Raw genomic sequence first — 16,257 nt, forward strand, 5'->3', positions numbered from 1 at the left:
ATGTGTATGTGACCAATACAATTTGATTTGATTTGACACACACTCCGGACTCCGACATTGCTCATCCTAATATTTCTATATTTCTTAATTCCATTATTTTAATTTTAGATGTGTGTGTATTGTTAGATATCACTGATCTGTTGAAGTTAGGAACAGAAGCATTTCGCTACACCCGCAATAACATCTGCTAAATATGATTATGTGACCCCTAAAATGTTACTTGATTTAAAGAGCTCTAACTCACCGTTGGTTTGACAAAACTTCAATGGAACACAGTTACTGCTGTAGTTTTCTTCTGCTTCATCAAAAGACTTGGAATAGTTCTGGAATGATCCAATCCATCTGATTTATGTCACGCTCAGCAAATCTTGTACTTCCCTCTTGGAAATCTATTTGTGTTTTGGCTGTGTTAAGCTCATATTTAAGTGAATATGTGGACAAAAGTTTGACTCGCCGCAGATCTGTTTTGGACTGTAATTTGTTATTCAGCTTTTATCTAGTGCTTGGTTGTGAAATGATGTGGTGGTTGACTGATTATTTCAGTCCCCGAGTCTTATTTCTATATAATCTAGTGGAACACTGCATCTTTGTGTCCCATCTTTCTCTCTTTACTTCTCCCACAGGACAAAACGCGGGTTGTTTCCCCCATCATCGACGTCATCAACATGGACAACTTCCAGTACGTAGGCGCCTCGGCCGATCTCAAAGGAGGTAAATCCCACTCATCTACACCTGCAACTTTCCTCTCCTCTCCAGGGCAGGCTGGGAAATCACATGGCAGTTTTCACTCATCTACACCTGCAGCTTTCCTCTCTAGGGCAGGCTGGGAAATCACATGGCAGTTTTCACTCATCTACACCTGCAGCTTTCCTCTCTAGGGCAGGCTGGGAAATCACATGGCAGTTTTCACTCATCTACACCTGCAGCTTTCCTCTCCTCTCCAGGGCAGGCTGGGAAATCACATGGCAGTTTTCACTCATCTACACCTGCAGCTTTCCTCTCTAGGGCAGGCTGGGAAATCACATGGCAGTTTTCACTCATCTACACCTGCAGCTTTCCTCTCCTCTCCAGGGCAGGCTGGGAAATCACATGGCAGTTTTCACTCATCTACACCTGCAGCTTTCCTCTCTAGGGCAGGCTGGGAAATCACATGGCAGTTTTCACTCATCTACACCTGCAGCTTTCCTCTCCTCTCCAGGGCAGGCTGGAAAATCACATGGCAGTTTTCACTCATCTACACCTGCAGCTTTCCTCTCCTCTCCAGGGCAGGCTGGAAAATCACATGGCAGTTTTCACTCATCTACACCTGCAGCTTTCCTCTCCAGGGCAGGCTGGAAAATCACATGGCAGTTTTCACTCATCTACACCTGCAGCTTTCCTCTCCAGGGCAGGCTGGAAAATCACATGGCAGTTTTCACTCATCTACACCTGCAGCTTTCCTCTCCTCTCCAGGGCAGGCTGGAAAATCACATGGCAGTTTTCACTCATCTACACCTGCAGCTTTCCTCTCCTCTCCAGGGCAGGCTGGAAAATCACATGGCAGTTTTCACTCATCTACACCTGCAGCTTTCCTTTCCTCTCCAGGGCAGGCTGGGAAATCACATGGCAGTTTTCAGTCATCTACACCTGCAGCTTTCCTCTCCAGGGCAGGCTGGAAAATCACATGGCAGTTTTCACTCATCTACACCTGCAGCTTTCCTTTCCTCTCCAGGGCAGGCTGGAAAATCACATGGCAGTTTTCACTCATCTACACCTGCAGCTTTCCTTTCCTCTCCAGGGCAGGCTGGAAAATCACATGGCAGTTTTCACTCATCTACACCTGCAGCTTTCCTTTCCTCTCCAGGGCAGGCTGGAAAATCACATGGCAGTTTTCACTCATCTACACCTGCAGCTTTCCTTTCCTCTCCAGGGCAGGCTGGAAAATCACATGGCAGTTTTCACTCATCTACACCTGCAGCTTTCCTTTCCTCTCCAGGGCAGGCTGGAAAATCACATGGCAGTTTTCAGTCATCTACACCTGCAGCTTTCCTCTCCAGGGCAGGCTGGAAAATCACATGGCAGTTTTCACTCATCTACACCTGCAGCTTTCCTTTCCTCTCCAGGGCAGGCTGGGAAATCACATGGCAGTTTTCACTCTGTACCCAATGTCACCTTCTGCCAAAGAAGTCTGTTTCTTGGAGTGTGGCTGGCTGACTGAGTGGCTGGTTGGTTGGTTGGCTGGCTGACTGGCTGGTTGGCTGCATGTGTGTGAGAGCAAAGGAGAGAATAAGCGTGTGATAAATCTTGAAAAAGGGAGTGCCCTTTGGAATGGAAACTATTTGGTTGATTTGTCTAGGGATATAGGCAGATTACATTGTGCACTCCCATGGCTCCTGCACTCTATAGGGTTTATGAGAAGTGTAATGTACAGCCATATGGGGCGGCAGGTAGCCTCGTGGTTAGAGCGTTGGGCCAGTAACCGAAAGGTTGCTAGATCGAATCCCCGAGCTGTCAAGGTAAAAATCTGTCGTTCTGCCCCTAAATGAGGCAGTTTAACCCACTGTTCCTAGGCCGTCATCGTAAATAAGAATTTGTTCTTAACTGACTTGCATAGTTAAATAAAGGTTAAATAAATTAAAAATGTATCTAAAAATGTAGATAGAGGGAACGCCACAGATGTGTAATATAATATCTATCAGTTAGCCATTGTGTGTGAAAAGGATAGTAGTGTTAAGAGAAATACAAACACTGACAACCAGCTTTTCCTGTTATCAAAATGAATCTACTCTTGTTTACTTGAATTCCCTTAAAACCTAATCAGTACCTGTTTTTCCCGCTCTAGGATTTGATTGGAATCTGGTCTTCAAGTGGGACTATATGACCGTGGAGCAGAGGAGGGTGCGTCAAGGAAACCCCACTGCTCCAATCAAGTAAGCCTGTCTCACCTCTGGGTTCTTTCTGCTGTCCTCTCCTCTGCCTCATAGCCAGTGCCCCCTGGAGGAGAGGCTGAGGCAGGCAGCATTAGATATCAGTGTGCAGCGTCCACACTGAGCCCTCTGGGGGAATATAGCCAAAAGCTCCTGAAAGAAAACTGAGCCTTTGAGCCTCTGTTCCATTTTCTCCCTGACGTCCACGGTGCCGTATGATATTGCAGGGTGAAGTAAACACAGAGGTGATTGAAGGCGTTCTCATCTTATCCAGCTTTGTCTTAAATTGTGTATGGTGATAATGAGGGAGAAGATAATTGATGAAGATATTGCTGTGAAAGAAAGATCAGAAGAGAGCAAACACTTTGATTTGTTCGATCAGTATGAGATCACAGAAATGGTTCTGTTTTACATAATAACCAAATGTCAGATGCATTCTCTCAGTAAACGTATTGGTAACCAACAGAGGGCAGCATTTAATCAATATCCAAAGGCTAGAATTAGAATATGGCTCTTCATTGCCTATAATGCATCTTGTTCCTCTTCACAAGGTGATGGGAATTAACCCTAAGGGTGACTCGAGTTATTTTTTTATTGTAATTGGCATTTGAAAATATGTAATTTGTTTGTGACATGTTTAGAGAAAACAATAGGATAAGCTGTTCTGGTTAAATGGTCTTCTAGATCTGCTTTAGTATCCATGCATTATCCATGTCCCTGTAGACCAGACCTTGTTAGATCCATGTCCCTGTAGACCAGACCTTGTTAGATCCATGTCCCTGTTGGGCTGGGCGATATGGCCAAAATATTATATCATTGTATTTAAAAAGAATTGGACGGTATTTTTAGTTTTTGAATAATAAAAGTTCTACATTTTCTTTATGAGTAGTGAGTGATCCTAGGGTGGCAACACATACAGTTGAAGTCGAAAGTTTACATACACCTTAACAAAATACATTTAAACTCAGTTTTTCACAATTCCTGACATTTAATCCTAGTAAAAATTCCCTCCCTTAGGTCAGTTAGGATCACCACTTTATTTTAAGAATGTGAAATGTCAGAATAATAGTAGAGTGATTTATTTCAGCTTTTATTTCTTTCATCACATTCCCAGTGGGTCAGAAGTTTACATAAACTCAATTAGTATTTGGTAGCATTTCCTTTAAATTGTTTAACTTGGGTCAAACGTTTCGGGTAGCCTTCCACAAGCTTCCCACAAAAAGTTGGGTGAATTTTGGCCCATTCCTCCTGACAGAGCTGGTGTAACTGAGTCGGGTTTATAGGCTTCCTTGCTCGCACACGCTTTTTCAGTTCTGCCCACACATTTTCTATAGGACTGAGGTCAGGGCTTTGTGATGGCCACTCCAATACCTTGACTTTGTTGTCCTTAAGCCATTTTGCCACAACTTTGGAAGTATGCTTGGGGTCATTGTCCATTTGGAAGACCCATTTGCGACCAAGCTTGAACTTCCTGACTGATGTCTTGAGATGTTGCTTCAATATCCACATAATTCTCCTTCCTCATGACGCCAACTATTTTGTGAAGTGCACCAGTCTCTCCTGCAGCAAAGCACCCCCACAACATGATGCTGCCACCCCCGTGCTTCACGGTTGGGATGGTGTTCTTCGGCTTGCAAGCGTTCCCCTTTTTCCTCCAAACATAACGATGGTCATTATGGCCAAACAGTTCTATTTTCGTTTAATCAGACCAGGGGACCTTTATCCGAAAAGTACGATCTTTGTCCCCATGTGCAGTTGCAAACGATAGTCTGGCTTTTTTATGGTGGTTTTGGAGCAGTGGCTTCTTCCTTGCTTAGCAGCCTTTCAGGTTATGTCGATATAGGACTCGTTTTACTGGGGATATAGATACTTTTGTACCTGTTTCCTCCAGCATCTTCACAAGGTCCTTTGCTGCGGTTATGGGATTGGTCCCATGGTGTTTATACTTGTGTACTATTGTTTGTACAGATGAACGTGGTACCTTCAGGCGTTTAGAAATTGCTCCCAAGGATGAACCAGACTTGTGGAGGTCTACATTTTTTTTTCAGAGGTCTTGGCTGATTTCTTTTGATTTTCCCATGATGTCCCATGAGGCCTTGAAATACATCCACAGGTACACCTCCAATAGGCTAATTGACATCATTTGAGTCAAAGTGAAGCTTCTAAAGCCATGACTTCATTTCCACACTGCCACGTAGGGCTGCACGATATGGGCAAATAATATAGGACTTATTTTTAACCAAATGTTGCAATTGCGATTTGACTTGCAAATTAAAGCAAAACTGTTGGAATCATGGAAATATAATGACTATTCTAATTCTATAGTTAGATTATAATAGTGGGCACTTTGAATACAGTGTTGTTTGAGATGACAACAAATTAAAATGCCAAGGTAGGAACTAAAGTGTTGATAAGTGTTTCCTAGGGGACCCTATAAGCTTTGGGTACATTTCATGTTTTCTCTTAGCTACTTCATGTAGCTAACATATTGTTGCTTTGCATATTCCTCTTTGATTTAGAAGATACTGTTGCACAAACAACATGCTGATTTAGGTCTACACCATCACTGGTATTAACTAGCTACATTTGCACTTACTCAGTACATTTATTAGCGTCTAACAAGATTTAGGGCAACTTGCTAAGAAATGACAAACTAGCTGTTTGCTGATGTAAGAAACACAAACTAATAGTGTCATTATAGAATGCTAGTGGATTTATATTAAGAAGCAAAGTGAAAACAGCATTGTTGTCGTCAACATTGTAGTTTGTGCTGCATTGACCATGCAGACCAGTGATGGGTCGTTTGCAAACGAGCCAGCTCTTGTAGGTGAACGTTGGGAGCCGGCTCGCATATCAGAAGAGCCGAATCTATTTATAAAAAATTAAGATATGAATAATCAAAAGATTTAAATTAATAGAATTAACCAATTCAAATAAGGAAAAAAAAGAATATAGGCCTAAATGCTCAAGCGCATACATTCGTTCTGATTGTCTGCTCAGACTAACAGCCTCACCTGTTGTTCCTGTTGATCAGACACGCAGTGTCAACCAATGAACCAAAGACGCATGAGGGAGGGCCGAGCCTACTCACACAGTAACACACTTAGCAGCCGATGAGAGGGAGGAAGGACAGCTGTGAAAACAGCTGAAAATGAGTCGAAAGCACAGTAACATTTGGATGCATTTTAATAATGTAGACAGTGTTAGAGCACAGTGTAGAATTTGCTAAAACAAAATCTCATCTAAAGCCGGTTCTACGCACAACCTACACCGGCATATGCGAACTGCACCCAACTGTGAAGCTAGCTGTAGCGGAGCTTCGAGAAACTAGTGGGCCTGCTAGTGATAGTGGTGGAGCCAGCACCTCCACACGTGGAGATGTATCCACTCAGTCAAGTAGGCCTACCCCGCCACCCACAGCAACGCAGTGTTATATGGACCAGTTTATGCCAAAGTCTATGTCTGTAGCAAAACGAGGCCAAATTGATTTTGCATTGATTAAAATGATTGCCACCGATTTCCAGACACTTTTCTGTCGTGGAGGACAGAGGTTTTAGAAATTATAGCAATAGTCTAAATTCAATGTACACAATTCCAAGCAGGAAAACTCTTTCAAAATCACTTATTCCACAACTGTACGAGAGCACACAGGCTTCAGTGCGGGAAAGAGTCCAAAAAGCTACTGCAGTTTGCCTTACCACTGACTGTTGGACATTAAGGGTAACCACTTCTTACATGTCGGTTACATGTCACTTCATTGAAGATTTTTTGATGTCTAGCGGTCTTCTGGACTTCTTTGAGTTCAGCGACAGACACACCTCAGAGAACTTGGCAGAGGAACTGTTGAGAGTGGCCAGAGAATGGCAAGTAGATGGAAAAGTGGTCTGTTGTGTTAGCGACAATGCAGCTAACATAACCAAAGCCATGAAAATGTTTAAATGGACCCATCATCCATGTCTTGCCCACACAATCAACCTGCTTGTAAGAAATGCTCTGAAGGTGAAGCCCACTGTGGACAAAGTGAAAGCAGCTGTGGAATACTACCAAAGGAGCACAGTAGGTGCTGAAAAACTAAAGTCTACACAACGCCAGATGGGGGTGCCTGAGCTGAGGCCTAAACAAGACTGCACTACAACATTTTATATGTTGAAGTAGTTTCTTGAGTCAAAGGATGCCATCATCTCTACCCTGTCAATTGTCATTGCACCTGTTGATGCTCTAACCCAAGAGGAATGGGAGGTGTGCAGAGTCCTGAGCAAGTCACTGTGGAGAGAAGTGGAGTAAGGAGTTATTACTACATCAATATTTAATCCAGTATTGTAAATGTATATGAGCAGTAGATGCGAATGTAGTATCAGTAGACAAAACATGAACCTGAACTAATTAGTTGCTGTGATACTCCTGATGTAAAATTATACTCCTGTGTAAGGGTCTGCAGTGAATCACAGCCAGCCGCCAGAGAAAAGCAAATGTAACCACAGGACATGTGACAGAGTTGGACACCCTATATTCATCAATGGACAGAAAGTTCCACAGAATGGAATATAATCACATGCTATCAGAAACCGCTGCACTTGACCCCAGGTTTAAGAAGTTAGCCTTCAGTGATGCCAGAGCGATTGATGAGGCTCTTCAAAGAATAACCTCAGCAGCAGGGAGGGACAGCCCCAGCAGTCAGCTGGCTCAGGCACCAGGGCAACAGGAAGAAGAGGGATCAGATGGAGCAGAGGCACCAGCAGTAGTGCCACAAACGTCTGCTGTTTGGATGCTGTTTGACGAGAGAGCAACTGGGAATGCAGCAGGAAGGAATCCCTCAGCAGATTCCATAATGGAGATCCGATCCTATTTGGAGGAGTCCATCCTCCAAAGATCTGCAGATCCTCTGAGCTGGTGGGAGAACAAGGCCTCTGTCTACCCACGGTTTACTAAAGTCATGACAGGGAGACTCTGAATAGTGGCCACATCCGGTCTTCTCTAAAACGGGACAAATAGTTACTGGAAGAAGAAACCGCATCAGCACCTCAAGTGAGGCAGCTTGTATTTCTGAATGCAAATCTCTCATAAAAGCAAAATATGGTCAGCGTTGCTGTGTGCTGCTGGTTATAACATGGCAATAAAGAAGAGCGAGAAAAGAGGGACCAGTTTAATGTTTTAAGTTGGATGCTGCAGTTTGGCACATTGTTATTTATTTTTCTTTGACATGGTGCAATATTCTATTATGCTGTTCAGATTGTATTCGTTTTGAATGGTCAGATTTATATGCACTTTGTTTATATACATTAAAAAGTTATACTTTAAATGCAAATGTTTAATAGCATTCTTTTTCATAACAAATCAATGCATTTTTAAATACATTGTGGTTAAGGTAGTGTGTGATTTAATTTCATTAGAATTAGTTTTAACACCAATCATAGTCAAACTATCTCAAACTGTTTGACTTTAAAAAATACAAAACATATTTTTTTAAAGAGGCGTTTGGGAGCCAAAAGAGCTGGCTATTTTTGTTCAACAGGCTTTTGTCCAAGACGCTCATTGATGTTTTTCTTCCTTTCGAAAACAAAATGGCCTCTGAGGAAAAGTGAAGTGTTGTATTATTCCATCCAAACAGCCAGGGGGCCGGACATCACAGCTCCCTGCCGCTGCCGGGTTACAGGGCCAGCCTGCCTGCCGCTGCCGGGTTACAGGGCCAGCCTGCCTGCCGCTGCCGGGTTACAGGGCCAGCCTGCCTGCCGCTGCCGGGTTACAGGGCCAGCCTTCCTGCCGCTGCCGGGTTACAGGGCCAGCCTTCCTGCCGCTGCCGGGTTACAGGGCCAGCCTTCCTGCCGCTGCCGGGTTACAGGGCCAGCCTTCCTGCCGCTGCCGGGTTACAGGGCCAGCCTTCCTGCCGCTGCCGGGTTACAGGGCCAGCCTTCCTGCCGCTGCCGGGTTACAGGGCCAGCCTTCCTGCCGCTGCCGGGTTACAGGGCCAGCCTTCCTGCCGCTGCCGGGTTACAGGGCCAGCCTTGCTGCCGGGTTACAGGGCCAGCCTTCCTGCCGCTGCCGGGTTACAGGGCCAGCCTTCCTGCCGCTGCCGGGTTACAGGGCCAGCCTTCCTGCCGCTGCCGGGTTACAGGGCCAGCCTTCCTGCCGCTGCCGGGTTACAGGGCCAGCCTTCCTGCCGCTGCCGGGTTACAGGGCCAGCCTTCCTGCCGCTGCCGGGTTACAGGGCCAGCCTCCCTGCCGCTGCCGGGTTACAGGGCCAGCCTCCCTGCCGCTGCCGGGTTACAGGGCCAGCCTCCCTGCCGCTGCCGGGTTACAGGGCCAGCCTCCCTGCCGCTGCCGGGTTACAGGGCCAGCCTCCCTGCCGCTGCCGGGTTACAGGGCCAGCCTCCCTGCCGCTGCCGGGTTACAGGGCCAGCCTCCCTGCCGCTGCCGGGTTACAGGGCCAGCCTTCCTGCCGCTGCCGGGTTACAGGGCCAGGCTCCCTGCCGCTGCCGGGTTACAGGGCCAGCCTGCCTGCCGCTGCCGGGTTACAGGGCCAGCCTCCCTGCCGCTGCCGGGTTACAGGGCCAGCCTCCCTGCCGCTGCCGGGTTACAGGGCCAGCCTCCCTGCCGCTGCCGGGTTACAGGGCCAGCCTCCCTGCCGCTGCCGGGTTACAGGGCCAGCCTCCCTGCCGCTGCCGGGTTACAGGGCCAGCCTCCCTGCCGCTGCCGGGTTACAGGGCCAGCCTGCCTGCCGCTGCCGGGTTACAGGGCCAGCCTCCCTGCCGCTGCCGGGTTACAGGGCCAGCCTCCCTGCCGCTGCCGGGTTACAGGGCCAGCCTCCCTGCCGCTGCCGGGTTACAGGGCCAGCCTCCCTGCCGCTGCCGGGTTACAGGGCTCCGGGTATCACATGCAGATGAGAGGACTGTAGGAGAGCTGGACTTGGCAGAACGGTCTCTGGTTTGTCTCATAACCCTAGCTACTTTCTGTCATACCCCTTTCTCAGGACTCCCATGATCGCCGGCGGCCTCTTTGTCATGGACAAGGACTACTTTGAGTTGCTGGGGAAGTATGACATGATGATGGATGTGTGGGGTGGAGAGAATCTAGGTAAGTGGACACAGAACACTAGGAAAGCTTGAGCTTGTTTGTCATTGTGTGGGAATGGGAGAGGGAGTGGGATGCTTTTTTTGGATTGGTTTACGATGTCTATATGTCAATATTATATGACACCATTTTCTGATTGAAATCGTATTGACATTAAAGGTGCCAACTGTGGGAAGTTCTAGCATATTGAAATGTCACTGTAAAACATTACCCTAAACCGTTATATTAATGTGTGTGTTTTGTATTTGGACATTGCAGAGATCTCTTTCCGCGTGTGGCAGTGTGGCGGCAGTCTAGAGATCATTCCCTGCAGTAGAGTGGGCCACGTCTTCAGGAAGCAGCACCCATATACCTTCCCTGGGGGAAGTGGCACTGTGTTTGCTAGGTGACTATTGATTGTACCTGTGACGTGAGGTAGACTTGGCTAAAGTCTGCCTTCATGTGGTCCACAGGGGACTAACCTCTTCTACATACGGGCACTGTGGACTAACCTCTTCTACATACTGGCACTGTGGACTAACCTCTTCTACATACTGGCACTGTGGACTATCTCTTCTACATACTGTCACTGTGGACTAACCTCTTCTACATACTGTCACTGTGGACTAACCTCTTCTACATACTGGCTCTGTGGACTAACCTCTTCTACATACTGTCACTGTGGACTAACCTCTTCTACATACTGGCACATAACCAACCAGCGGGAGTGTACATTAGAGTTTGAAATGAGAGCCATAAAAAATGGCAACTGTACAGGCTAACTGGCAATTGAGTTTACTCACTAACTCTACAGTAACTTTACCCACATTTTACCCTTAACTTTACCTTTCTCAAAGACCCAATGAAATCCAAGCTGAGGCATTGAGATGAATACCTGCTAGTAGCCTGTAGGGAAGGGCTATTTCATTCCTCTGAAATTCACATCCTAATACTGCTGTTCAAAGTCTAGCTTAGCTGCAGTCATTAAAATTGAGGCTCAATCAGAACAGAAGCCTCAGCTCTGCTCTCGTCTTGGCTTCACCCCTGCAGTGTCAACACTGTTTCGCATCTGGGTGATTCATCAATGAGATGAGAGAAAGCGACCACTCCCTCACTGCCAGTCTGTCACATAGCACTGAAAACCCCACAGATTGCCAAGTCTTAGGATGTGTGCTCATATCTCAAAATAGCTTCGAGGACTGTCACTCTCCTCCTGTGTTTTCTGAAGCTTGAACCGCCTCCTCACTTTCTCTTGCCCTGTTCATATTTTAACAGACATCCATCCTTCTATTGAATAAATAACACATGTGATCAATTGAATCTATAACATTGCCTATAGTTTTTAGGCTACTGCACTGAAATGATTACATTATTTCAGATCAGTGATTATTTCAAGGACTGGAAGAAGGAACAGGAAGAATGCATTTTTTAAAGTATTCTAGCATGGTGTGTATCGGTCTGTCCACAGGAACACAAGGCGAGCAGCAGAGGTGTGGATGGATGAGTTTAAGAACTTTTACTACGCCGCTGTGCCCTCGGCCCGAAACGTGCCCTACGGCAAGTAAGTATCCTTTCAGACGCCCTTCTTCCTGTGCCCTACGGCAAGTAAGTATTGTTTCAGACACACTTCTTCCAAGATGGCATCACAGATGGCCCTGCTGTCCTTGTATAGAATAACAAAAGACATTTCCCCTTTTCTGACACCTCCAGAAGGTCAGATGGTACACCCTGAGCTGAGTTCTAATATCATGTACTCTGTGCTTTGATGTAGTGATCTCAGTTGCCTCCAGATGTCATGCTGCTGTCTGTCTCTCTGAGATGGCTGGTAGTTAGATGAGTCATGGTTTTATCTGTCTGGCAGCATTCAGAGCAGGATGGAGATGAAGAAGAGGCTCGGCTGCCAGCCATTCAAGTGGTACTTGGAGAATGTGTACCCTGAGCTGCGGTAAGTAGAGAGACCACACCGCCACAGTGGTCCAGCAATATATAGGCGGAACAGACTTTTGGGGCCTTTGTATTCCACTTGGAAATTAAACTCTGGGAAAGACTTTGGTGGTGGCATATACTCACGTCTTGTGATTTGACATCCCCTTGACTTGTGCTGTTTGTCTGGCCCTTCAGGGTCCCTGACCATCAGGACATTGCCTTCGGAGCTCTGCAGCAGGGAGGGAACTGCTTAGACACGCTGGGACACTTTGCAGATGGAGTGGTGGGGGTCTATGAATGCCACAACGCTGGGGGAAATCAGGTACCATTCAGGGCTCAGGTACTGCTCAGATCCATTACACATAACCAAGCTGTGCACTGGGCTGGGTAACACACTGAGGTGGGTTTACTTTTGGTCAGGTTCTGGACTGGACAGTCCACTATCAGTTTCTGGACTGGACAGTCCACTATCAGGTGCTGGACTGGACAGTCAAATATTGCTTTGATTGGGAGTCTCCGATTCATACTGATGAAATCCATTTTAATGTCCCACTTCCCACTACATATTGATTATATTACTGCGCTGGAGGAGGGGATTGTGGGAGAGTCAAGGCCCTGTTGGTCTATATAGGTGTGATTTACAACATGCAAACACCGCATATTCACACTTGACAAAGACACACACATTACAAATAGATCTACATAATCATTGAGGAGTACCTAAACTGACTGTCTCCCTCTCTTTCTCCTCAGGAATGGGCGCTGACCAAGGACAAGTCAGTGAAGCACATGGACCTGTGTCTGACGGTGGTGGATCGCACCGCAGGCTCACAAATCAAAATGCAGGGCTGCAGGGAAAACGACAGCAGACAGGTGAGCGAGCCGAGTACCGAGTCATGCACCAAGGATCAGATCGATCAGAAAGCACTAGTAGTAAATGAGAGACTGACAGCAGTCCGGCTGTTAGAATGGAATTAGAACATTCATTTAGTGGATTATGATGCTTTTCTGGATTGGGATGATCCCTTTGGATTTGCACCATAAACTCACTATCAATAGAAACCATTAATGGTAATCATAGGATTATTGGGTTTTTGGTTAATGAAACTCACATGACATAAAAACCTGTGACTGATTTGTGGACCCTTGTTTCCTCCCTCTCCCAACCCCTCCCTGACCCCACCTCGTGTGTCTCCAGAAATGGGAGCAAATTGAGAGCAACTCCAAGCTGCGGCACGTGGGCAGCAACCTGTGCCTGGACAGCCGCAGCGCACGTAATGGGGGGCTGACAGTGGAGGTGTGCAGCCCCAACCTCAACCAGCAGTGGAAGTTCACCCTCAACCTCCAGCCCTAGAGAGAGCGAGATGGACAGACAAACACAGAGAGAGTGTATCCCCCACCAGCACCACATCCTCTCCTCCCCGGAGCCAAACAGACTAGAGCCACCCATTACCAACACACACAGACGGACGGACAGACTGAGTTCCCACAACACACAGAGGGAAGCAGGATATTGAAACTACAGACTACCAAGTGGGATGATGATGATTTTAATGTTGATGATGATTTTAATGTTGGTGGTGGTGATGATGATGATAATGCTTTCCCTCCAACTATATACCTCAGCGTTTCATCTTTAGTCCCGCTCTTTGGAATGTGACAAAGTAATTTTTCTTATTACAGGTGAAAGGAACTTTCTGGATGTTTTTTATTTTGTGCGTGTCCTTTGTTCTCTCTTTCCACTGAAGTTCTGAAATGGATAAGACTATTAATTAGTAGTTTTTCTCTCTCAAGTAATGTCTTTGTTGAATGTAAAAGACATATTCTACAGAGGTTCCCTGACTAGACAGACTGGCCAGGAAGAAAGCGGATGGTCTCAGCTGGTTTTGGCCCCTTAAAGTCCTGCTGGTAGAAGGGAAATGACTCTATGCACTGTTCCTCTCGTTCACTCAAACGCCTCTCTCCTGATTGGTGGACTGCTCTGCCAGAGTTGAAAAGAGATTAAGAAAATTAACAATTGACAGAGTTTTCATTCTGCTCCTGTCACGCGTGTTGTAAGAAGGTACGTCGTCCGATCAGAAGGGTTCTCTTCGCAGGCCTCTCATGGATACTGGTGGGACCAGGAGTTGTCCAGGGTGTGGATGTATCGCTGCTGAATCGTCACAGATTGTAGCACTGGCTGCTACGGCTCCTCAGTGTTTGTCCCCTTTGTACATCACAATTGAATGGAACCCCCCCCCCCAAAAAAGTTATATATATATTCATTATGTTTTTCTTTGCAAAAGCAGTAGTGTCCAAGTTTATTGTAGTTTTATTTTATTTCTAGCAGACATTGAAAATGTGTTTTGTGTTCAATTATACTGTAGAATAATCAACTGAGTAACACAGTAAATTGGACAGATATTTCTTTGTACTATTGTTGCGTTCTGACTTCTCTTGTGAGTAAAACATATCTACTTACTTTCTAAAAAAACTAAAATTCTCCTTTTCAGTGTCGGTGTTACCGTTGTAACTACCCTGTCATAACCTCATCCAAATCAGTATTGGTGAAGAGTGTATTACAGGGTAATGTTGGAACCATCATTTCCATTCTCAGAAGTCTACAAGTGTTGTCGCACACAGTGTATGTATTTGTGATTTTATAAAATGCCACTTGTTCAGCGCTAAGTGACAGACAGCATGTACACGGCGAGGCCTTGCTGCATGTTATACTTCTACGTCTTTTCTCCTACAGTTTCTTTTTCTCTCCATTTGTTTCTCGACATTACTCGCATGCTTTGTGAATGATGTCTTTGCCTTTTTTCATATCCATCCCATTTAAAAGAGAATGTGTCTGTGTGCTAGTGAACAGGTTTCTTGAAGGAGGGCAGGTCATTCGGCAATAGTTAAATGCACTCACAAGGGAGAAAAGCAATAAGATGTTCCTATTTCAGTGTAATTGTTGTGCATTTAGCATCTGCTTCGGGACCATTCTGATTGGGTTTCTACATGTAGCTTGTGATATGTGGTACTTTAAACGTTACTGTTTGTTTCTGAGGGGCAGCAGAAACCACCTTTAATGTGATGGCCAAAGGAGCCTATAACGACTTATGAAAGCAACAATTAATCCATTGACGTGACATTGTTTTTGTCTCGTGGGGGTTCCCCCGATATCAATGGAGATTAATTTATTCTAGAGTAGCAAATTACTTATTATTTAGTAATATTTGCTTTCTGTATTTTGTAAGCCCTCATTATATATGCACATATTTACCATAAGCAATCTGTGTAAGTCCTACACATCAATCCCTGTGTGTTCTACACCATTCTGGTCAAACTTCCTGATACAAAAGGAATCTCCAACCATCAGTACAGAAATGAGCATCACAGCATATGCAGCAGTCCCTATCTGACGCTTGTGTAAAAGGTATTGCATTTAAAAAATGCCAAAGAGAGGTGTCCCACAGTAAGAGAGGAGGTGTCCCACAGTAAGAGAGGAGGTGTCCCACAGTAAGAGAAGAGGTGTCCCACAGTAAGAGAAGAGGTGTCCCACAGTAAGAGAAGAGGTGTCCCACAGTAAGAGAAGAGGTGTCCCACCCCACAGTAAGAGAAGAGGTGTCCCACAGTAAGAGAAGAGGTGTCCCACAGTAAGAGAAGAGGTGTCCCACAGTAAGAGAAGAGGTGTCCCACAGTAAGAGAAGAGGTGTCCCACAGTAAGAGAAGAGGTGTCCCACAGTAAGAGAAGAGGTGTCCCACAGTAAGAGAAGAGGTGTCCCACAGTAAGAGAAGAGGTGTCCCACAGTAAGAGAAGAGGTGTCCCACAGTAAGAGAAGAGGTGTCCCACAGTAAGAGAAGAGGTGTCCCACAGTAAGAGAAGAGGTGTCCCACAGTAAGAGAAGAGGTGTCCCACAGTAAGAGAAGAGGTGTCCCACAGTAAGAGAAGAGGTGTCCCACAGTAAGAGAAGAGGTGTCCCACAGTAAGAGAAGAGGTGTCCCACAGTAAGAGAAGAGGTGTCCCACAGTAAGAGAAGAGGTGTCCCACAGTAAGAGAAGAGGTGTCCCACAGTAAGAGAAGAGGTGTCCCACAGTAAGAGAAGAGGTGTCCCACAGTAAGAGAAGAGGTGTCCCACAGTAAGAGAAGAGGTGTCCCACAGTAAGAGAAGAGGTGTCCCACAGTAAGAGAAGAGGTGTCCCACAGTAAGAGAAGAGGTGTCCCACAGTAAGAGAAGAGGTGTCCCACAGTAAGAGAAGAGGTGTCCCACAGTAAGAGAAGAGGTGTCCCACAGTAAGAGAAGAGGTGTCCCACAGTAAGAGAGGAGGTGTCCCACAGTAAGAGAAGAGGTGTCCCACAGTAAGAGAGGAGGTGTCCCACAGTAAGAGAGGAGGTGTCCCACAGTAA

At 46.1% G+C, this 16,257-nt stretch overlaps 1 protein-coding gene across 2 annotated transcripts in view; it reads left to right on the forward strand.

The window, feature by feature from the left end:
• LOC120046831 (polypeptide N-acetylgalactosaminyltransferase 2-like) overlaps nt 1–15,452 on the forward strand; it is a 124,162-nt gene extending 108,710 nt beyond the window's left edge. Inside the window, exons 8-16 of one of the 2 annotated variants that reach the window (XM_038992376.1) lie at nt 624–711; nt 2,822–2,909; nt 9,874–9,977; nt 10,233–10,359; nt 11,422–11,514; nt 11,815–11,898; nt 12,075–12,201; nt 12,633–12,752; nt 13,078–15,452. In XM_038992376.1, coding sequence (XP_038848304.1) covers nt 624–711; nt 2,822–2,909; nt 9,874–9,977; nt 10,233–10,359; nt 11,422–11,514; nt 11,815–11,898; nt 12,075–12,201; nt 12,633–12,752; nt 13,078–13,233 — 987 coding nt within the window. In that variant the 3' untranslated portion in view covers nt 13,234–15,452. Of the gene's footprint in view, nt 1–623; nt 712–2,821; nt 2,910–8,514; nt 9,978–10,232; nt 10,360–11,421; nt 11,515–11,814; nt 11,899–12,074; nt 12,202–12,632; nt 12,753–13,077 lie in introns of those variants that run through there. The other variant, XM_038992375.1, reaches the window with a different exon arrangement.
• Nucleotides 15,453–16,257: the final 805 nt, after the last annotated feature.

Source organism: Salvelinus namaycush, chromosome 4 (genome assembly GCF_016432855.1).
Source record: "Salvelinus namaycush isolate Seneca chromosome 4, SaNama_1.0, whole genome shotgun sequence".
Classification (NCBI taxonomy): Eukaryota; Metazoa; Chordata; class Actinopteri; order Salmoniformes; family Salmonidae; genus Salvelinus; species Salvelinus namaycush.